General features: G+C 43.5%; 1 protein-coding gene across 2 annotated transcripts in view; it reads left to right on the plus strand.

Moving 5' to 3' along the window:
- The window catches only part of WDPCP (WD repeat containing planar cell polarity effector), a 547,580-nt gene that overhangs the window by 331,433 nt on the left and 192,241 nt on the right, over positions 1-23,906 (plus strand). For both annotated transcript variants that reach the window (XM_077485980.1, XM_077485981.1), the window contains exon 14: positions 21,174-21,276. In XM_077485980.1, the coding sequence (XP_077342106.1) occupies positions 21,174-21,276 (103 nt within the window). The remainder of the gene's footprint in view (positions 1-21,173; positions 21,277-23,906) is intronic.

Here is a 23,906-nt window from a genome sequence, read left to right on the forward strand (position 1 = left end):
TGCGGTAACGGGATGTTACCGGGTTCTCCTCCTCACACACCGATCGTGTGTGAGGAGGAGATTGCGGTAACATCTCGTTACCGCATACAGTGTACACCAATCATACTGATTGCCCCCCCCAATAAAGAGGACCTGTCACCACCCCTCATAGTACCTGTCAATCACAGTCCATCAGAGTACCTGTCACAGTCCATCAGAGTATTTGAGTACCTGTCACAGCACATCAGAGTACCCGAGTACCTGTCACAGCCCATCAGAGTACCTGTCAGCCCATCAGAGTACCCGAGTACCTGTCACAGTTCATCTGAGTACCCGAGTACCTGTCACAGCCCATCAGGGTACCCGAGTACCTTTCACAGCCCATCAGAGTACCCGAGTACCTGTCACGGCCCATCAGAGTACCCGAGTACCTGTCACGGCCCATCAGAGTACCCGAGTACCTGTCACGGCCCATCAGAGTACCCGAGTACCTGTCACGGCACATCAGGGTACCCGAGTACCTGTCACGGCCCATCAGGGTACCCGAGTACCTGTCACGGCCCATCAGGGTACCCGAGTACCTGTCACGGCCCATCAGGGTACCCGAGTACCTGTCACGGCCCATCAGGGTACCCGAGTACCTGTCACGCCCCATCAGGGTACCCGAGTACCTGTCACAGTCCATTCGAGTACCGAGTACCTGTCACAGTCCATCAGGGTACCCGAGTACCTGTCACAGTCCATCAGGGTACCCGAGTACCTGTCACAGTCCATTAGAGTACCGAGTACCTGTCACAGTCCATTAGAGTACCCGAGTACCTGTCACAGTCCATTAGAGTACCGAGTACCTGTCACAGTCCATTAGAGTACCGAGTACCTGTCACAGTCCATCAGGGTACCCGAGTACCTGTCACAGTCCATCAGGGTACCCGAGTACCTGTCACAGTCCATCAGGGTACCCGAGTACCTGTCACAGTCCATTAGAGTACCGAGTACCTGTCACAGTCCATTAGAGTACCCGAGTACCTGTCACAGTCCATTAGAGTACCGAGTACCTGTCACAGTCCATTAGAGTACCGAGTACCTGTCACAGTCCATCAGGGTACCCGAGTACCTGTCACAGCCCATCTGAGTACCCGAGTACCTGTTCCAGTCCATCTGTGTACCCGAGTACCTGTCACAGTCCATCTGAGTACCCGAGTACCTGTCACAGTCCATATGAGTACCTGTCACCGCCCTTCAGAGTACCCAAATACCAGTCACCAAACCATCAGAGTACCTGTCACCAGGCCATCAGAGTACCTGTCACCAGGCCATCAGAGTACCCGAGTACCTGTCACCAGGCCATCAGAGTACCCGAGTACCTGTCACCAGGCCATCAGAGTACCCGAGTACCTGTCACCAGGCCATCAGAGTACCCGAGTACCTGTAACCAGGCCATCAGAGTACCCGAGTACCTGTCACCAGGCCATCAGAGTACCCGCGTACCTGTCACCAGGCCATCAGAGTACCCGAGTACCTGTCACCAGGCCATCAGAGTACCCGAGTACCTGTCACCAGGCCATCAGAGTACCCGAGTACCTATTTGCAGCCCATGTCTCATAGAATATACGTTGGGGTGTTTGCTTTCCAAAATGGGGTCATTTTGTGGGTAATTTCACTGTCCTGGTGGTCCAGGACCTTCAAAAGTGTGATGGGTAGGAATGAAATGAGATGTGTCATTTATGCTCCTAGAACGCCTGAACGTACTACTTCAATGTTCGGCCTCTCTATGTGGCCAGGCTGTGTAAAAGGCCTACACATGTGGTATCGCCATACTCGGGAGGAGTAGCAGAATGTATTTTGGGGTGTAATTTTTGCTATATACATGCTATGTGTTAGAAATATCTTATAAATTGTCAATTTTGTGTAAAAAAAAAATGCGTTTTAATTTTTTTCCACATATTCCAAAAACTTCTGGAAAAAAATGAACCGTTCAAAAGACTCATTATGCCTCACAGATTATACGTTGGGGTGTTTGCTTTCCAAAATGGGGTAATTTTATGGGAAATTCCATTGTCCTGGTACTCCAGGGCCTTCAAAAGTGTAATAGGTGGTTGAGAAATGAGATGCGTAATTTTTGCTCGTAGAACGTCTGAAGGTACTACATCAATGTTAGTGCTCTGTATGTGGCCAGGCTGTGTAAAAGTCCTACACATGTGGTATCGCCGTACTCGGGAAGAGTAGCAGAATGTATTTTGGGGTGTAATTTGTTGTATGCATATGCTGTGTGTGAGAAATAACCTGATAATATGACAATTTAGTAAAAAAAAAAAAAAAAAAAAAAAAAATCTTCATTTTGCAAAGAATTGTGGGAAAAAATGACAACTTAAAAAAACTCACCATGCTACTTACTTAATACCTTGGGATGTCTACTTTGTAAAAAGGGGTCATTTGGGGGGTATTTGTACTTTCCTGACTTGTTAGTGTCTCAAGAAATGAGGTACACCTGATGTACTGAAGGCCTGATCAGAAGTGATCAATTTTCAGTGATTGGCACCATAGTTTGTAGACTCTATAACTTTCACAAAGACCAAATAATATATACTAATGTGGGTTATTTTTACCAAAGATATGTAGCAGTATACATTTTGGCCAAAATTTATGAAGAAAAATTACTAATTAGCAAAAATTTATGACAGAAACGAAGAAAAAGGCATTTTTTTCACAAAATTTACGTTTTATTTTATTTATAGCACAAAAAATAAAAAACCCACTAGTGATTAAATACCACTAAAAGAAAGCTCTATTTGTGTGGAAAAAAGGACGCAAGTTTCATATGGATACAGTGTAGGATGACTGAGTAATTGTCATTCAAACTGTGAGAGCGCTGAAAGCTGAAAATTGGTCTGGTCAGGAAGGGGGTGTAACTGCACTGTATTGAGGTGGTTAACACTGGCAGGGGTGCTTAAACTCATCAGCTTTTATTTATTTATGTAAAAAGGGGGAAAAAATATGTTTCCTTTAACTGATACTAAAGTATTAGCTGGAATTCAGCTTCAATGTGTTATTGTACTTCTATCACTCCCCTCCCCCCAGACTGACAATGCTGCTGTTTGCGGTGCCCCCTGTTCTCCTTCATCCAGAGTGGGGACACTCAAATACGGGAGCACTTTTAATGCACCTAAATAAACAAACCTAGATAGGATTTTAACGGTACCACACTAAAAATGGATTTAAAAAACATGACTTTATTACTAAATACAAATCTTAAAATCACAACAAAAGGGTAAGTTACACATCCAAAATACACGTAACCTATACAGCTTGAAAGCTGTCTTTGAGGTTACCAGAATACATTATATCGTCTTGACCATATCTTTGATGCATTTCACTGGACAAGAAACACTTTTTTTTTAACTGCCTGTTATAGGTATTACCAAAACAAATAATAAAAACCAATGTAGAACAGTTAGCCATTTGGAAAAATGGACCCAGGACCCCACATCTCCAATCAAAATATAAGAATAATTCAATAACACTCATCACCCCCACCCACATTTAAATAATACATCTAAATCCGGCTATCAGTTGGCCTGCCAACCATGAAAACCCCCCAAACGCCTATTATACTCACCCCAGGTAACCTACCATGCCATGAACTATGTTTACCCATCCTTATACAGAGATCCCCCCACCCAATCGCTATTACCTCAAGAAACCAGCCTTATTCACGGAATTGTCCTCTTGAAAAATTAGGCCCCTCCAGTCCTTTGAACTACATAGTGTGCTTGTATTCACTATACAATATATACTACTCTGCTGGTTCTTCGTGCACTATAACTCTTCTACATAACTTTTTGTCATTATAATGAGATTGAATGTTAATATAATGTTTGGGTTTCTTCAGGCCAATGGGCCCATGTAAAGACTGGTATTGTACACATGTCTATCTCTGTAGGTATACCTTAACCACTTCAGCCTCGGACCAATAAATACCTTAAGGACCAGAGGTCTTTTTCCAATTTTGCACTGCGCTGCTTTAACTGGTAATTGCGCGGTCATGCAATATTGCACCCAAACGAAATTTGCGTCCTTTTCTTCCCACAAATAGAGCTTTCTTTTGATGGTATTTGATTGCCTCTGCGATTTTTATTTTTTGCGATATAAATGGAAAAAGAGCGAAAATTTTGAAAAAAAATGATATTTTCTTCTTTTTGTTATAAGAAAAATCGAATAAACTAAATTTTAGTCATACATTGAGGGCAAAATTTATTCAGCCACATGTCTTTAGTAAAAAAAATGTCAATAAGCGTATATTTTTTGGTTTGCGCAAAAGTTATAGCGTCTACAAACTAGAGTACATTTTCTGGAATTTACACAGCTTTTAATTTATGACTGCCTATCTCATTTCTTGAGGTGCTAAAATGGCAGGGCAGTACAACCCCCCCCCAAATGACCCCATTTTGGAAAGTAGACACCCCAAGGAAACTGCTGATGGGTATGTTGAGCCCATTGAATATTTATTTTTTTTGTCCTAAGGGATTGAATAATGACAAAAAAAAAAAAAAGTACAAAAAGTTGTCACTAAATGATATATTGCTCACACATGCCATGGTTATATGTGGAATTGCACCCCAAAATATATTCCGCTACTTCTCCCGAGTACGGGGATACCACATGTGTGGGACTTTTTGGGAGTCTAGTCGCGCACGGCATCCCGAAAACCAATCACCACCTTCAGGATTTCTAAGGGTGTAAATTTTTGATTTCACCCCTCACTACCTATCACAGTTTCGAAGGCCATAAAAAGCCAAAATAGCACAAAACCCCCCAAAATGACCCCATTTTGGAAAGTAGACACCCCAAGCTATTTACTGAGAGGCATGTTGAGTCCATGGAATATTTTATATTTTGCCACAAGTTGCGGGAATATTACAAACTTTTTTTTTTTTGCACAAAGTTGTCACTAAATGATATATTGCTCACACATGCTATGGGCATATGTGAAATGACACCCCAAAATACATTCTGCTGCTTCTCCTGAGTACAGGGATACCACATGTGTGGGACTTTTTGGGAGCCTAGCCGCGTACGGGACCCCGAAATCCAAGCACCGCCTTCAGGATTTCTAAGGGCATAATTTTTTTATTTTACTCCTCACTACCTATCACTACCTATCACAGTTTTGACGGCCATAAAATGCCAAGATGGCACAAAACCTCCCCAAATGACCCCATTTTGGAAAGTAGACACCCCAAGGAAACTGCTGATGGGTATGTTGAGCCCATTGAATATTTATTTTTTTTGTCCTAAGGGATTGAATAATGACTAAAAAAAAAAAAAAAAAAAAAAATGTACAAAAAGTTGTCACTAAATGATATATTGCTCACACATGCCATGGTTATATGTGGAATTGCACCCCAAAATATATTCCGCTACTTCTCCCGAGTACGGGGATACCACATGTGTGGGACTTTTTGGGAGTCTAGTCGCGCACGGCATCCCGAAAACCAATCACCACCTTCAGGATTTCTAAGGGTGCAAATTTTTGATTTCACCCCTCACTACCTATCACAGTTTCGAAGGCCATAAAAAGCCAAAATAGCACAAAACCCCCCAAAATGACCCCATTTTGGAAAGTAGACACCCCAAGCTATTTACTGAGAGGCATGTTGAGTCCATGGAATATTTTATATTTTGCCACAAGTTGCGGAATATTACAAACTTTTTTTTTTTTGCACAAAGTTGTCACTAAATGATATATTGCTCACACATGCTATGGGCATATGTGAAAGGACACCCCAAAATACATTCTGCTGCTTCTCCTGAGTACAGGGATACCACATGTGTGGGACTTTTTGGGAGCCTAGCCGCGTACGGGACCCGAAATCCAAGCACCGCCTTCAGGATTTCTAAGGGCATAATTTTTTTATTTTACTCCTCACTACCTATCACTACATTCTTATTATGCCTCCACTTCATAGCGAGCAAATTATTACACCGATAGCAGGCTCTCTCCCCCAGCCTAAGACGGGAATCTACAAGCCGCTGGGGAAAGCCCCGGCGATTAGCTCGCACGGTGCCACATGCTCCAATCTGATTATCAAATAAATGACTAAACAGTGGCACGCTGGTGTAATAGTTGTCCACGTACAAGTGGTACCCCTTTCCGAATAAGGGTGACACCAATTTCCACACTATCTTGCCAGCGCTTCCTATGTAATCAGGGCAGTTCTCCGGCTCTACGTAACTATCTTTACCCTCATAAACCATAAAGCTCCATGCATAGCCTGTGGCCCTGTCACAGCACTTATAGAGCTTGACCCCGTATCTGGTACGCTTGTTGGGAATGTACTGTTTGAATGACAAGCGACCAGTAAACTTAACCAGGGACTCATCAACGCAGACAACTTTTTGGGGAGTAAACAAGTCTGCAAAACGTTGGTTGAAGTGGTTTATGAGGGGCCGAATTTTGTAGAGCCGATCGTATTCAGGGTCTCCACGTGGACGACAAAGTTCATTGTCACTGAAGTGCAAGAACCGCAAGATCTGCTCGTATCGTTTCCTGGACATGGAGTTAGAGAACACGGGCATGTGGTCAGCCGGATGCGTGGACCAATAAGCCCGCATCCGCATAAATTTATGTGTGCCCATGTTGAGGGAAAGGCCCAAAAACGTCTTAAATTCGGAAACCGTAACTGGTTTCCAATCTCTGGCAAGAGACGGCAACTGGGGATTAGCGGCGATGCGTTGACCAGCATATAAATTGGTTTGGTCCACAATAGATCTATAGAGATCTTCCGTGAGATACAGAGAATAAAAATCGAGTGGCGTAAAATCATCTGTATCCACCTGAATACCGGGTTGGGCAGTGAATGGGGGAAGTACGGGTTCTGCAGAAGTGGTGGGCACCCAATTGGGATAGGCGAATTCTGCAGGAAGGGCACTATGGGTACGACGGGCCTGTCTTTGTCTTCTTCTTGGTGGCAGCGGGACACTACTTGTGCTTGCCACCTCGCCAGCTTGAACTGCACTTATGGGACTCGCCACGTCACCACGTGATACTGCAGTGCTGGATGTACGTCCAGGGTGTACTAGGCCGCTGGTGCTTGCCAGTTCACCAAAAGGATGAGCGGCGCTAGTACTGGCTCTATACTCCATACGAGGGACTTGCGGTTCCTGCACCTCAACAACATCAGAAAATCGGGGTCGGGTACGCCTGACAATAGCAGGGACCTCTTCTTCATCGTCAGAGCTATCTGACATGGAGGCGCTGTCCTCTACAGGTTCGTATTCTGAGCCTGAATCTGACAGATCAGTGTCTTCCTCTTCACTATCTGTCATGCTCAGAAAAGTGTAGGCCTCTTCACTAGTGTACCTTCGCTTTGCCATTTTGGGCTCTAAATTTAGGGGTACAGTAGTGAGACTCACAGGTAAAAAAGCACCTAGCCTGTCAGCGACTGTATAAAACGCTACCAAAAAAAACTGTTAGCGATCGCAGGGATCAGGCCTGACTCTGCGAACGCTGCAGTTATGTGTGTTGTGTTTTGTAAGTGACAGTGATCGATCGATACTGCACTTGGGTGGGCTGGGCTGGGCTGGGCTGGGCTGGGCAGAGGGGCAAAACGCAGGTGCTAGCAGGTATCTGGGCTGATCCCGCTAACAATGCGTTTTTTTAGAACCCTAAATTGCTGGGCACGCTAGTATAGATCTGATCAGATCAGATATTGATCTGTTCGGATACTATACCACTAAGGGAGGTGTATGCTTTGCGCGTGGGTGTTAGCGGTGCTGGCACTAACCTAGCACTGCCTGGGGCGACGCAGACCCTTTCTGACCCTAAAACCAAATTTATATCACCCGCCGGGTGATCAGGGGGTTAAACCTTTATTAGGTAATAAATGGCGGGTGCCCTGATGCTATAAAAAGCGAACTACCTAACCAGCGTCACCCGTAACACTTATACGGTGATCACTGGTGAAAGGGTTAACTAAGGGCAATCAGGGGTTAAAACCTTTATTGGGTATTTATATGGGGGTACCTGAAGCTTTATAAAAAGCTGACGGGGAACCTAAATAACTAAATAACTAACTGGCTAACCAGCGTCACCAGTGACACTTATGCAGCGATCGCTGGTGAAAGGGTTAACTCTAGGGGCAATCAAAGGGTTAAAACCTTTATTAGGTTATATATCGGGGTACCTAACGGTATAAAAACCTGGCGTTGAACCTAAAAAAAAACTAGCTTCCTAGCGGGACCAGTGACACTATTGCAGCGATCAGAAAAACGATCGCTTAGTGACACTGGTAAAAGAGGGTGAAAGGGTTAACTGGGAGGGCAATCAAGGGGTTAAACCTTTATTAGGGGGGGGTAGGGGGCTACCCTGGACCTAAAGGGGCCTAACACTAGCTGCCCTGACACTTTTTACAGTCACAACTGACACTAAATGTAGTGATCAATAAATAAATGAACACTGCATTAGTGACACTGTGACTGGGGGGGGGGCGGGGGGCCGATCGGGGGGGTGATCGGGGGGTGACTGGGGTGAAATGTGTGCCTGTGTGTACCTATGTGTCAGTGGACTGTTGGTGCACTTACTTGAACGTCTTCACTCCTCGCTGTCCGGTTCAAAAAGACCGCCACGAGGAGTGTGACATCACTTCCTCCTCCTGTGTTTACATTTTCACAGGGGAGGAAGTTCGTCACTGGCCAGGAGCGATCGAGAGGGGATGGGCGGAAACCAACGGCCATCCCCTCATCGCCGATCGCTCCGGCACCGAAAGGGACCGCCGTATCTAGCGGGAGGGGGTCCGATCGGACCCCCCACCCGCTAGAAGGCATTCACGTACATTTACGTGATTGTGCCTGCCTGTGCCATTGTGTTGACGTACATTGGCAATACGGCGGTCCTGAAGTGGTTAAACATTCTTAATAAAAAAATTTATGGAAACGAAGAATAATTCAATAGGCAATGTATTGTGTCCATGCAACTATCTAACTATCCTTCAAAGATTAAATTAATAAGTAATCTATATGGTCTGCCTTGGATCCTTCAGCAAAGGCTGTTGGAATCAGCAAACAATGTGGTCTGCTTTGGCTCCTCCATCTGTTCCTGTGGGATCCTGAGGTCCATTTGTCCACGTGGTCATTAAATTTTTTTTTTTAATACATTTTTATTGAGAACAACAATGGTGCATTGGACTATTTGTTTCATAAAATCGGCATTTGAATATCAAAAACTGAGCATTGATATTGATTTGCTTGGACCCGGCATAAGAATTGCAAGAATCAACATGGTAATTCTTAATTAGATGACCACAAATAAAATGCATTTTCTCATGTGAAGCAACAGAAGTGGATGAATATTGTCAGACATCGGTCAGCCTATCTTGTTACGGAGATCCTGTGGTGCATACATCCCGAATATGCCCCCAGTCACAATTCCCATAATTGGATCCTAGAGATTTTCCTCTTGGCTAAAGAAACTGAGACCCTGGGTTGTCAATTTAGCTTCCAAAAGAATTAAAAAAAAATCTGAGTGCTCTTAGAAACTTTTGATATGGGAAAGTTGAGTAAAGCCAGTGAGGGGGTTTTGGGAACCAAACAGCCCGTGACTTTGCAAATGAAATAAAAAATCTTATTCCTGTAGCGCTACCCCCGGAGGAGCCGCTTAAGTTTGTTCAGTCCATTACTCTGCCTCTCAACCCCAGTAACAGTCTCAGCCCCCTCTGGCACACCTGGCAATATTGTAAGTGTAATAAACCAATGAGAAACACACGTTATGATAAAACACAGAAATTGTCTTTACTGCAATATTATGTGGAAAAGTAACAAACAATAACAATATATGTTCAAGGAATGCAATGGGAGAGCAATAACTGAGGTTATAAGCAATATAGCTCAATAATATATTCAGGCTGCTTTCAGGGGATTCAAAACCTAAGAATAAGCCCAAAATCAGAGGCACGCTTATGTACATGGCAAATAAATCACAATAGGTGTGGCCGAACGGAAGGCTGAGCAGAAGAGCTCCTGCCGAACTGGAGTATACCCTCGGCTTTTATCCCTTAACGGACCTGCCCTGCTTCCTCCAAGGACCTTGGGGTTCCCCATTCTATCAGAGAACCTCCAGAGACAGTTGGCACGGTGATCCTCATGCCCCAGACGCCTGAGAGATGGACCGAGGCTTCGATCTTAGCATAGAGAGCGGTGGCCATCTTGCTCCACCCGGCCACGGTGCCCACACTGCCTCCAGGCCTCCCAGACTGCCCTGTAACTGCTTTATTGCTACACCGACCCAGGAGGGATCTGGCCCGCCATCCGCGGCACGTAGTCCTCGGTGTGGAGACTGTGGACCAGCCTGAGGGACATAGTGCACAATGGTGGCCATCTTGCTACACCCTGGCCAGTCTAAAACACAGTAAGTAACGATGGCCATCTTGCTGCACCCTGGCGGCCTCCCAGACTCCTCTGGGCCGATTCAAGTCCCATGTACCCCCAGGAGTGCCCCGTCCTGACAGACCGTGAACCCTGAGGAGGATAGTAACAGGCACCCACCCCCAACTTGTCAGGGCTGGCTTAGCCCTTCCTTCTTTGGGCTGGCCGCTCAGCTGTCGGCTAATTGCCAGCTCTCTTCTCTCTCCATAGTTACCAGCTGTTCCTGATGATGCTCGTCTGACCTGCCTACTTAAAGCCTTCCAGCTCACTTCACCTCTGCCTTCGCCTTGGTCACATCACTGAAACCATCTCCTGCGGGTTTGTTTAAAGACTGGCTTGCTGACATCCCTTATGGCTCCTTATCCTGCTTGCTGTGCTCTACTTGGATCCCTGACTTCTGGCCTGGCTGATTACCCAATCTGGTTATTGAACTCTGGCCTGGCTGACTACTCGATCCGGTTACTGGACTCTGGCTATGCTTTGACCACGCTTTTTCTTTTTACCTTTTTATTTTTATTTTTATTTAATAAACAAGTGTGATTTAATTGTACTTTTGTCTCGGTCTGATTCATGGTTTCTGACAGAATCAACCTCCCATTTTGTCCCCCATGTTACCACATTCTCCCTCTGGGATAGCCTTAGGACTCTCTGCTCATTGACCTCCAACATACAACCACTGGCCCATATTTTTCATAATCACCAGTTATTAAAGTCTTTAGATAATGGATGTATAAGGGGTTGTACCGCCGTGACCACCATTTTCCCCCTTAGGTCATATCTCGCTTAGCTATTGCATTAACAAACTTGACATGCCTGGCTCTTGAGAAATTCAGATTCCTATAAATGTTGCACTTTCTTGATAAACTTTGGAAGAGTAAACCTGATCCCCTGAGATTCACAGCATATGGACAGTGGTGCTGACAGGCTACGGAGCAAAGTGGGGCATCTCGATAATCTATTTGTCACTGGCATCGGACCTCTCCGAGCTTCCATACATGTTGGCGTGGGAGAGAGATCTGCATAAAGTTTGGGATTAAGAGGACTGGAATAGGTCCTTCCTTCACTCTTTCCAGGGTGTTTGGAACACCTCCCTGATAGAAGCGAATCTCAAGGTGTTAACGAGATGGTACCTGGTCCCGACCAGGCTAGCCAAAAGGTTTCTCTCTTCGATGATGCAGGAGTGGTTAAAACGCCCAAATATAAGGGAGGTTTGGGATGTAGCAGGGAGGTAGCTATCTTACCTGCAGTATCAAAAGACACTCTGCAACATTGTTGCAATGAGATTGTTTCCCTCTAGTGCCACTTAAGACTCTGGGGGTTATTTACGAAAAGGCAAATCCACTTTACACTAAAAGTGTGCTGTAAGTGTACTTGGAAGTGTAGTCGCGGTAGATCTGAAATGAGGGGAAGATCTGCTGATTTTATCATCCAGTCATGTGCAAGTTAAAATGCTGTTTTTTTTTTATCTTCCTTGCATGCCCCCCTCGGATTTACAGTTACTGCACTTCCAAGTGCACTTGCAGTAGTGCAAAGTGGATTTGCCTTTCTTAAGTACCCCCCCCCCCCCCGTCATCACATCCTGTCAGCAGAGTGATTACCAAATTGTGGTTAATTTATTAATGATTCAGCATGGGAAGGGGCAATTACTTTTTCACATAGGGCTAGGTAGGTTTGAACAGCCTTTTTCCCATAATAAATGAAATAATAATTAAAAAACTGCATATTGGATTTACTCAGGTTATCTTTGTGTAACATTATAATTTGTTTGGTGATCTGAATCATTTAAGTGTGAGAAATATGCAAAAAAAATACAAAATCAAGAGGGGGCAAATACTTTTTCACAGCACTGTATATATACAGTTGTGGTCATTCGTTTACATACACTGGCAAAATTTATGATTCCTTGGCCACTTTTCAGAGAATATGAATAACTCAAAAACTTTCTTTCACTTACGGTTAGTGTTTGGCTGAAGCCATTTATTATCAATCAACTGTATTTACTCTTTTTAAATCCTAATGGCAACAGAAACTACCCAAATTACCCTGATCAAAAGTTTACATACCCTGGTGATTTTGGCCTGATAACATGCACACAAGTTGACACAAAGGGATTTGAATGGCTATTAAAGGTAACCATCCTCACCTGTGATCTGTTTGCTTGTAATTAGTGTGTGTGTGTGTGTGTATAAAAGGTCAATGAGTTTCTTGACTGCTAACATACCCTTGCATCTTTCAGCCAGTGCTGCACTGAGGTTTCTGGATTCTGAGTCATGAGGAAAGCAAAAGAATTGTCAAAGGATCTGCGGGAAAAGGAAGTCAAACTGTATAAAACAGGAAAGGGATATAAATATATATCCAAGGAATTGAGAATCAGCAGTGTTCAGACTCTAATCAAGAAGTGGAAAATGAGGGGTTCTGTTGAATACAAACCACGGTCAGGTAGAACAACTAAAATATCAGCCCCAACTGCCAGGAAAATTGTTTGGGATGCAAAGAAAAACCCACAAATAACTTCAGGTGAAATGCAGGACTCTCTGAAAACATGTGGTGTGGCTGTTTCAAGATGCACAATAAGGAGGCACTTGAAGAAAGATGGGCTCCATGGTGGAGTCACCAGAAGAAAGCCATTACACAAATGCCAGAAATTATCCCTCTTACAATATGCCAAACAGCACAGAGACAAGCCTTAAACCTTCTGGCACAAAGTCATTTGGAGTGATGAGACCAAAATTGCGCTTTTGGGCCACAACCATAAATTCTACATTTGGAGAGGAGTCAACAAGGCCTATGATAAAAGGTACACCATTCCTACTGTAAATAACGAAGGTGGATCTATGATGTTTTGGGGATGTGTGAGCTACAAAGGCACAGGAAATTTGTCAAGAATTCAGTATGTTATTAAAAAATACTGGAGAAACATTTGCATTCATCAGCCAGGAAGCTACGCATGGGATGTACTTGGTCATTCCAACATGACAATGATCCAAAACACAAGGCCAAGTCAACTTGTCATTGGCTACAGCAGGAAAAAGTGAAGGTTCTGGAGTGGCCATCTCAGTCTCCTGACCTCAATATCATTGAGCCACTCTGAGGAGATCTCAAACGTGCCATTCATGGAAGACAGCTCAAGAATTTACAGGAATTGGAGGCTTTTTACCAAGAGGAATGGGCAGCTTTACCATCTGAGAAGATAAAGAGCCTCATCCACAAATACAAAAGACTTCAAGCTGTCATTGATGTTAAAGGGGGCAATACACAGTATTAATTATTAAGAACTGGGTTATGTAAACTTTTGATCGGGTAATTTTGAGTAGTTGATTCATAATAAATGGCTTCAGACAAACACTAACCATGAGTGAAAGAAAAGTGTTTTGTTATCATTCATATTCTCTGAAAAATGGCCAAGAAATCATAAATTCTGCCATGTAAACATATGAGCACAACTGTATATAGATATATATGTATTATATACAGTGCCTTAAAGTATTCATACCCCTGTAAAATTTTCATCATTCTGTTATGTTACAACCTAAAATGTAAATGTGGGGCGTAGTTAACCTGGCGACCTAGGCAGACGTGCGCTGTTGGAGCTCCGCTCCTACCTGAGTCTTTTATCCGTTTAAATCCGGCTAACCTCTACAAATTGCTTTCCGGCGTGATCCGGAACCCACCGGGTTTGCATGTGCCCTTGGCTTTTGCTAAGCGAACAAATTTAAAGTTATATGTTATAGCTGGTTCCTGTATTTTCACCTGGGTAAGGGGTGATAGCCTAAGGCCTACACAGACTATATAATAACTTTCTCTTTTTTGAGCGCATGTTGGCTCTGGCTAGAGATCTGAAACCCCTCTCTGCCCTATATGCTGAGTTTGTTGGCCTGGATACCTCTGTGGTCTCCCGGCTGTTTAACAGGTGACAGGCGGACATACCTGCCCTGGCGGATGATGATTGGGAGGAGGGCATCCAGCAGTACCTCCCCCTCATGATATCGGTGAGGGATAGGTTCACCCAACTCAAATTCCTCCACCGTGTCTATTATTCACCAGAACGCCTAGCTAGAATATATCCCCATAGGAGCGCCCTCTGCCCTAGATGTAACTCAGAGATGAGTTCTTTCTTTCACGTTACATGGTCTTGCCAGCATCTCCAATTCTTTTGGAGGGGGGTTGTGGCTGATATCAACGCTATAGGTAAGCTTCGGGTCCCATGCGACCCGCTGCTACTGCTACTGGGTATTGTGGACAATTTAAAGACTACACAAGCCAAGGAACAGTTTGTATTCCACACAGCATTCTACGCAAGGAAAGCGATCCTCCTAAAATGGAAGGATCCGGTCCCCCCTACAGTGAAACAATGAGGGGCCCTGGTAGATGCAGCTCTGCCACTTTATAAGCTAACCTACATGGGACGTAACTGCTCAATAAATTTGAAAAAATCTGGGCAACATGGGTCAAAGAATGGCAGGTTATTGTGGACTGAGCTCCGAGGAGAGAAGAGCTCACTTGGCGAGATACTGGATTGTAGGGACGAAATACTCCTAGTTTTCTCCCTGCCCCCCCTCACAAATATTTGCCTCTGGCACACACCCTTAAATGGCAGGGGGGCACAACCCCATGATACCAATATAGATGTACACTGTACCCACAAACATGTTAAACCACAAGGGATTTCCTCCACGCCCTCTAAGGTGATAAAGAAGCAATGTGTTTGCTTAACCAACCTATATTATCGCATGAATTGATGATATAATGGCTAGATCTCCTTGTTCTGATATCACAGTGTATTGCAATATACTGAATAGTTTGATCCCTCTGTACTGAGCACTGTTCAATCCAAACCTACCAAAACATGGCCGCCCACCTAAACTGACATGCTGGGCATGGAGAGCATTAATCAGAGAAGCAGCCAGGAGGCCCATGGTAACAATGGAGGAGCTGCAGATATCCACAGCTCAGGTGGGAGAATCGGTCCACAGGACAACTATTAGTGGTGCACTCCACAAATCTGGCCTTTATGGAAGAGTGGCAAGAAGAATGCCATTGTTGAAAGAAAGCCATAAGAAGTCCCATTTGCAGTTTGCAAAAAGCACATGTGGGGGACACAGCAAATATGTAGAAGAAGGTGCTCTGGTCAGATAAGACCAAAATTGAACTATCTGGCCTAAAAGCAAAACATTATGCGTGGCGGAAAAAAAAACACTGCCCATCACCCTGAACACACCATACCCACCATAAAACATGGTGGTGGCAGCATCATATTGTGGGGATGCTTTTTTTCAGCGGGGACAGGGAAGCTGGCCAGAGTTGATGGGAAAATGGATAGAGCCAAATACAGGGCAATCGTAGAAGAAAACCTGTTAGAGTCTGCAAAAGACTTGAGACTAGGGAGAAGGTTCACCTTCCAGCAGGACAACGACCCTAAACATACAGCCAGTGCTACAGCAATGGAATGGTTTAGATCAATGCATATTCATGTGTTATGCCGTGTACACACAAGCTGAATGTCTGACAGAAAAAGTCTGACGGGAGCTTTTCATGGTATATTTCGATCGTGTGTATGCCCCATCGGACTTTTTACGTCGAAAATCCTGAGGGACCTAGAAATGGAACATGTTCTGAATATTTCTGAAGGAACCAATTTCTATCATAAAAAAAACGATTGTCTGTATGCTGTTCCGACAGACCAAAAACGATGCATGCTCTGAAGCAAGTACGAGACAGAAGCTATTGGCTACTGGCTATTGAACTTCCTTTTTCTACTCTCGACATAGATGTTGTACGTCACCGCGTTCTTGCCGGTCGGACTTTGGAGTTTATTCCAACGGGAAAAGCGGTCGTGTGTACAGGGCATAAGAATGGCCCAGTCAAAGCCCACACCTAAATTAAATTGAGAATCTGTGGCAAGACTTGAAAATTGCTGTTCATACGCTCTTCATCCAATCTGACAGAGCTTGAGCTATTTTGCAAAGAAGACTGGTCAAAAATGTCACTCTCTAGATGTGCAAAGCGATAGAGACATATCCAAAAAGGCCTGCAGCTGTAATTGCTAGGAAAGGTGGTTCTACAGAGTATTGACTCAGGGGGGCTGAATACAAAATGCACGCCACACTTTTCACGTATTTATTTGTAAATGATTTTGAAAACCATTTATCATTTTCATTCCACTTCACAATTATGTGCTTTGTGTTCGTGCTTTGTGTTCGTCTATCACATAAAATCCCAATAAAATAAATTTAAGTTTTTGGGTGTAACATGACAAAATGTGGAAAATTTTAAGGGGTGGGAATACTTTTTGAAGGCACTGTATATATATATTTTTTTTAACGAGTATTTGTCATGATGTTGAACAATTCACAGTGACCTTTATCATTTACAAGGTGTGCCTCCTGTCACTCAGTACTAATAGCCTTTTTCCTTCTTCTAACATGCAGCTTATTTTTATGCAGATGGTACCCTACTTGACATGCCTGGCATTCATTTGGCAGTATCATTCTTGTGGCCAAACTTCCTGATTGTCATGTCACATTCCTTTCATGCTGAACTGTTGTACATTTACTCACACTTTGATTCATAGTTTCATTCCTGTATGTGTGTGCATTTTATACTGTGATGCGGTATGTGCTGTGAAGCATCTTGTTGAACCTCAAACCACTCATAGGTTGTACAAGCAGATTGGGAATCGGTGTCTTCTGAAGTACCGTAATTAATTTATATTGTTCGATAAATATAATATTTTTTTACAGCCAGGTAAAGCTCTCTGTTTCAGTTATTCTTGGTCTACGTTTAATGGTCAGCAAGGATCTGAGACATGACCTTACCAGTAACAAGAGGGTGACATGACTTTACAAGTATTAGTGCCCAAAATAGTTCCTGTAATATGTTTGTATCCTGTCTATTGCTGTAGCTACTGGTACTGTAAACCGTTTTGAAACGGATACCGACTGTTATATGCTGTAATATGAACTCTTAATTGGTGCAACTGTATCCAACCCATGTCATATTTTCTGCTGCCGCTCATGTAATAAACACTGCAATAACTGTGCCATTTTATAATATAATATACTATATAATGCAGGATTGTAGCTTTCGATTTCTCCTGAGAGATTCTGCTTCTAATATTGAATTTAGCTAAGTAGAACATACTGTACCAATGAGTTCCCACCGTAATGCACAAACATTGGACTTTATCCACTTTGCAGCATATATGATAGCACATAGCTAGTACACAGAGTTCACTAGCTAGTTTTCAATTACCATTAAAGCAGTATTACCCCAAAAGTATTATGATGCAGCTTACCAATTCTTAGCCCTTGTACACACGGTCGGAGATTCCGACAACCAAATCCGTCGGATTTTGTCCGAAACTGTTGCATACATACGGTCGGACAAAGTTGTCGGAAAATCTGACGTGATTACGTTATTTCGTTACGACGGGACTACAGTCACGCTAGTAGCCAATAGCTTTGGTGTAGGAATTTGATTTGAGCATGCGTGGCACTTTGTCCGATCGGAATTCTCTACACATGATCGGAGTATGTCCGATCGGAGCATTTTGTCGGAAAATTTTACCAACAAGTTGGAAAACTTGGTCCATCGGATTCTCAGACGGAAACAGTCCGATGTAGACCACACGCAGTCGGAATATCTGACAAAACGGTCCGATCGGACACATTCCGTCGGAATCTCCGACTGTGTGTACAAGGGCTAAGATGTGATGGCTGCATTAATTTTCTTTTTTAGGCTTTTTTTCCTTTATTTTCACCTGGTGGTCCTGCAGATGTAGAATTTAATGGGTTACAACAAACCATTTAACACTGATGTGGTGCTTACAATGTACAATGTAGCTGCTTCAGCAGAGACTGGACAAATTTTGATCCATGTATGGGCAAGGTGGTTGTACAAAAGTAGATCCAACAATCTACTTCTGTACAACCACCCGTTGGAAAATTTCTACTTGATCAGCGCCTGTGTTCTATCCATTTGTGCCCTCCATCAAAAATTGTCGGCGCATGTGTAGAACAGGAGGGCACTCCAGCCGATGTGCCGATCAGCTGGAGTAATGTCACCATAGTGCATGCACACATCGTAGGAGGGTTTTTTCGACGGAAGATACCATTTCACTGGCACAATTGAAAGCTATGCAAAGAGCAGAGGCACACCATAGATGTCAGATTGTGCCTCGCTGTAAATCCGCTGCGCAATAGCGACGCACAATATGACAAATACAGTGTCCCTCCGCTGTTTGCATAGCATTAAATTGTGTGCGTAAAATGGTATGTCCCTTTGAAAAAAGGCTCCTACGTTGTGCGCATGCGATATGGTGACATCACTTAAGCTGATTGGCACATCAGCTTGTGTGCCCTTCCGTTATGCGCATGCGAAGAATGAAAAACGCTGCCCCCACCCCTAAAAAACAATCACGCCCTTCCAGCAAAGAGACATTTCCATAAAGCAAAAAGACATCCTCAAATAGTAAAAAGAAAGCCCAATCCAGCAGAGACGACCCCATGAATTCAGCAGAGAGACATCCCCAATCCAACAAAGAGACATGCCCAATCCAGCAAAGAGACATGCCCCCTCCAGCAAAGAAACGTGCCCCCTCCAGCAAAGAGACGTGCCCCCTCCAGCAAAGAGACGTGCCCCCTCCAGCAAAGAGACGTGCCCCCTCCAACAAAGGGACATGCCCAAAAACATCAGCTCAGCTCACATGTGTATGAATTGTGCAGCACCACGAAAGCTCCCCCCTTCCTCTTCACCACCACTGACCAATTACGCTCTGATCCATTCTCAGTGATGCAACATGCAGTGACAGCAGAGCTGCAGTGATGGCGGGTGCTCTTGTTATTCAAGCCTGTGTGTTCTGAGACTGGGAGAGCTGCTCCACCACCCGCCCCGCTCCCTAGACACCTTGTGAAACTGCAGAGTGGGGCAGGGCTGGGGAGCGAAGCATTATGCAAAGATGACACTGCACGCTAGAGGGAGGAAGCCTTGGGTCATCGGGCAGTGCGCAACTGTTGTCGCCCCTCCTTAAGTGCCGCCTGGGTCCCATAGACCCACTGAGACCCATGGTAGGGGCAACCCTGCTGCTGTCCAGAGGTATCTCTGTTGCTTTTTCATCCAGGGTATAGGCACTCTAATGCAGGAGGTGTACTACTGACAGGATCGCTGGGTGAAAGCCTAGGGGGGAAAAAAAACCTTAAACAAAATGTATGCAGCCACCACATGTAATGATTGTTAAGCTGCAATATATTATATTTTGGATTTTAGATGTAATACCACTTTAAGAGTGCGTTAACCCTCAGTCATAATTTCTGAGTGAATTTGCATTAACGCCTCAGCACAGCAAGCTCCTCCCCACACTGTGCATTGACCTTCAGGGACTAGTCTCCAGTCTATCAGCATTAAACCAGTGACCAGATGAGCTTTAAACCCCCAGTAACCAGTCTCCAATGTATGTCTCCAATGTATTAACCCTCAGTGTTCATCAGTAGGCAATGTACTTTCAACCTCCAGGAAGCATCTCCAAGGTTATGTGCAAAGCGGTTGTAACCCTAAAAAAAATAAAAATAAAGAAATCCTGTTCCTTTAACGCACAATATACAGCCTAGTGCTTGTGCACAGTATGTTCCATGGCTGCCTCCCAATAACAGCCCCCTGGTCCTAGGAGGCCGCAGGTCCATTAACAAAGCGCAACATGACTCACACGTACACAGTGGGGAAGCCACAGGAAGTCACAGCTTGGTTCCCACAAGCAAGATGGAAGTGCCAGGGACCCGAAGATGAGCAAAGATCCAGCCTGGATGATGACAGCACTGAATACTTGGATTTGCAAGTGTGTGTTTATTAAACGTCAGCAGATACAGTATTTGTAGCTGCTGACTTTTAATTTTTTTATTTAGGAACAAATGTACTGTAGCTCCTCATCATTGCTAAGACTGTGCGAGTGTGGACAAACTGGCACAGGAAAGGTTTTCCTGTCATTTATACCTATTGCAGTTAATGGTGTTTTGTATTCAGTAGCAATATACACTTCAATGTACAAGTACTTTCCCAGACTAATGATATGTCAAGCATTAACAAATATGGCAACTCATACTTTGCATATTCTCTAAGTAATTTCAGATTCAGTAATGCCTTTTTAATGTATAGTAAATTATTTTTGAATGCCAATGTATGCAAAGACAAGTCTTATAATTCTGGTTTGCAACTTTTTCTTAAATAAGTCCTACAAAATGTGCTCCAATTGATGTGAATAAGTACTAATGTTCTGTTTCAATATTGCTTCTTCTCCATTACAACTTTTGCATGTTTCAATTAACTAATAAAAAGTTTGTTAAAACAGAATGACATCAATGAATAAAGTGCATGTTCTGAAGTGAAGCCATAATAGGTGCACAGTTAAAAGTCACTGAAACTGCATATTTTGGATATATGTATATTCAAAGGTCCTTTTGTCAAAAATTACCGTTTTCAGCAGTTGACTTTTCAAAGGCATAGGTTGGTCAGAAATTTCCACATAAGCTGGAGAGTAAAATATATGCTTTTTACTTCCTAAAATGTGTTTGATTGCCTGGCTTGAGATAAGGTGCTCGTAAGATGATACATTTGCATGGAGGAAGAATGAAAATTGAGTAAATTAAAACGTAACAGTGGGTTCATCAGTCCTGTCTATGTTCTGTGATCTGGGCAATAAAAGATTCCCTTTCTTTGAAATTCTTCTTTGTTGTGTGTCCAAGATTCATTTTAGATTAATCTTTTATTTTGCTTTATTTCCAAAGGACATCCATTACCTTGCACTAGATAAGGGTGAATTGGCGCTAGCTAAAGTGGCAGAGAAAAAGGCTAAGGAAATAGATGCAGAATCAATAAATGCTGGAGTTGGTAAGAATTAATGCTATTTAAAAAGCTTCTTTTTTTTTTCTCTTTTTTTTAATCAATACTTTTTCTGTACCGCAGCAATGTTATAAATGCGGGGGGTTATTGGTTCGTTTCTAGGGAAAAAGAGAATTAACAGAGATAAGCTTCAAAAACCACCTGGCGATCCCTGACTTCACATATAACAGTTTTACTTTGAATAAAGAGAAATGTGAAAAAAAAAAATGAGTTGGTAGTAAACTGATAATTTGTACATACCAATGTTACTTTAGGTTGTATAAAAATGTGTGTGTTCATTTTAAAATACAGTGCTTTGAAAAACTATTCACACCCCTTGAAATTTTCCACATTTTGTCATTTAACAACCAAAAATGTAAATTTATTTTATTGGGATCTTATGTGATAGACCAACACAAAGTGGCACATAATTGATAAATGGTTTTCAACATTTTTTTTAAATATAAATGTGTGAAAAGTGTGGCTTGCATTTGTATTCAGCCTGAGTCAATTTTTTTTAGAACCACCTATCACTGCAATTACAGCTGCAAGTCTTTTTGGGGATGTCTCTACCTTTAAACTTCTGAACGCAAATGGTTCTACTAGGTTTTAGGTTAGGGGTATCAGAGTAAAGGGAGCTGAATAAAAATGCACACCACACTTTTCAGATATTTATTTGGAAAAAATTTGGAAAACCAGTGTTAATTTTCCTTCCACTTCCCATTTATGTACCACTTTGTGTTGATCCATCACATAAAATCTCAATAAATACAATTATGTTTTTGTTTGTAATATGACAAAATGTGGAAAATCCCAATGGGTATGAATACTTTTTCAAGGCACTGTAATTCCTGCCTTATAGCATAATGAAAAACCATAATGAAAAACCAAGAAGTCAAGTGGTCATGCTAAGTATAGTGGAAATATTTCCTCACAGGCATTGGTACTCCCTGGCAGTATGATTATTTCAGATTTTTCATGCTCAAAGCAGTACAATGTTTTGTATGGAAATTTGGCGTTTTATATTGTAGGCCTATAATTCGTAGGATTAACACACTTAAATCTGTCCGAACAAGAGCCTAGTAGACATCCTGGGTATGATAAAGTTTGAAACACGAAATCATAAATTATAATATAATAAATAACTATAAATAATTATAACAAATAATAATATAATAATAATAAAAATTATTCAATACCGTATATACTCGAGTATAAGCCGAGATTTTCAGCCTCTTTTTTGAGGCTGAAAGTGCCCCCCTCGGCTTATACTCGAGTCATCGCCGTCTGTCTGCCCGAACAGCGTGTCGAGCAGACAGACAGCGGCCATTCTAACTTTCAAAAGCCGCGCCTCCCTGTCTGTGATAGGCGGAACACAATTTCCCAGCAGTCTGTGTTCCGCCTATCACGGACATCCGCTCATCATCATACTACGGACGAGGATAAGAGGATGTCCGTGATAGGCGGAACACAGACTGCTGGGAAATTGTGTTCCGCCTATCACAGACAGGGATGCGCGGCATTTGAACAGGGGAATGGGCGCCGACGAAGAGCGGTGATCCTGGGACGGGACCGGACGGAGGCTCGGCTCGGGACGGGACCGGACGGAGTCTCGGGACGGGACGGGACCGGATGGAGGCTCGGGACGGGACGGGACCGGACGGAGGCTCGGGACGGGACGGGACCGGACGGAGGCTCGGGACCGGACGGAGGCTCGGGACACAGGTAGGCTGGACACACAAGGCCACACACACACATTATGTGCCATCTGCATACTTTGATCACTACCACACCTGTTTGGCAAGTGCTGCTGACATTCCTACTTCCTCCAGTTCCACAGTCCACTGCCTTAATGTCCCAGGAACTCTCAACTTCATGCATCCTCCCCCTATGCAATGCTTTATTTGCATGTTCTCTCTTTTAGGGAATGTAGAAAATGTACACACACACACACACACACACACACACACACACACACACACACACACATGGATGGACACACACACACACAGGGATGGATGGATGGACACACACACAGGGATGGATGGATGGATGGACACACACACACACAGGGATGGATGGATGGATGGACACACACACACACAGGGATGGATGGACACACACACACACAGGGATGGATGGATGGATGGACACACACACACAGGGATGGACAGGCATATCTCACCCTCGGCTTATACACGAGTCAATAGGTTTCCCAGTTTTTTGGGGGTAAATTGGGGGCCTCGGCTTATACTCGGGTCGGCCTATACTCGAGTATATACGGTAATTTGATCAAAACCAAAACACTGAAATTTGCTTAGTTGCAGAATTGTCGCTGTCATTACTTTCAGTGTTTGATGACGGATTTCCCCACGAATCACTAATGCTCAGTTCTGCAATTGATTCTAATTTATTATCGCTGTTTTCTAGCTGGTCTAAAATGGCTTTTGATGTAAAAGGATGGTTTTGGTTGCTATGGACAATCTCCAGTTTCTAGGCAGAAAGAACAGTATTTAAAATATAAAACTGCATTCAGGGCACTGGACACACCACTAGGGGCAAAAGGGATGTGACATTATTTGATACAGTAATGTAATCTGTAAGATTGCAGTGTACTGTATGTATTGTGTGTGTTTCAC

This window comes from Lithobates pipiens, unplaced genomic scaffold, assembly GCF_037356315.1.
Source record: "Lithobates pipiens isolate NorthernLeopardFrog02 unplaced genomic scaffold, aLitPip1_a1.2 Scaffold_18, whole genome shotgun sequence".
In the NCBI taxonomy this organism is placed as follows: domain Eukaryota; kingdom Metazoa; phylum Chordata; class Amphibia; order Anura; family Ranidae; genus Lithobates; species Lithobates pipiens.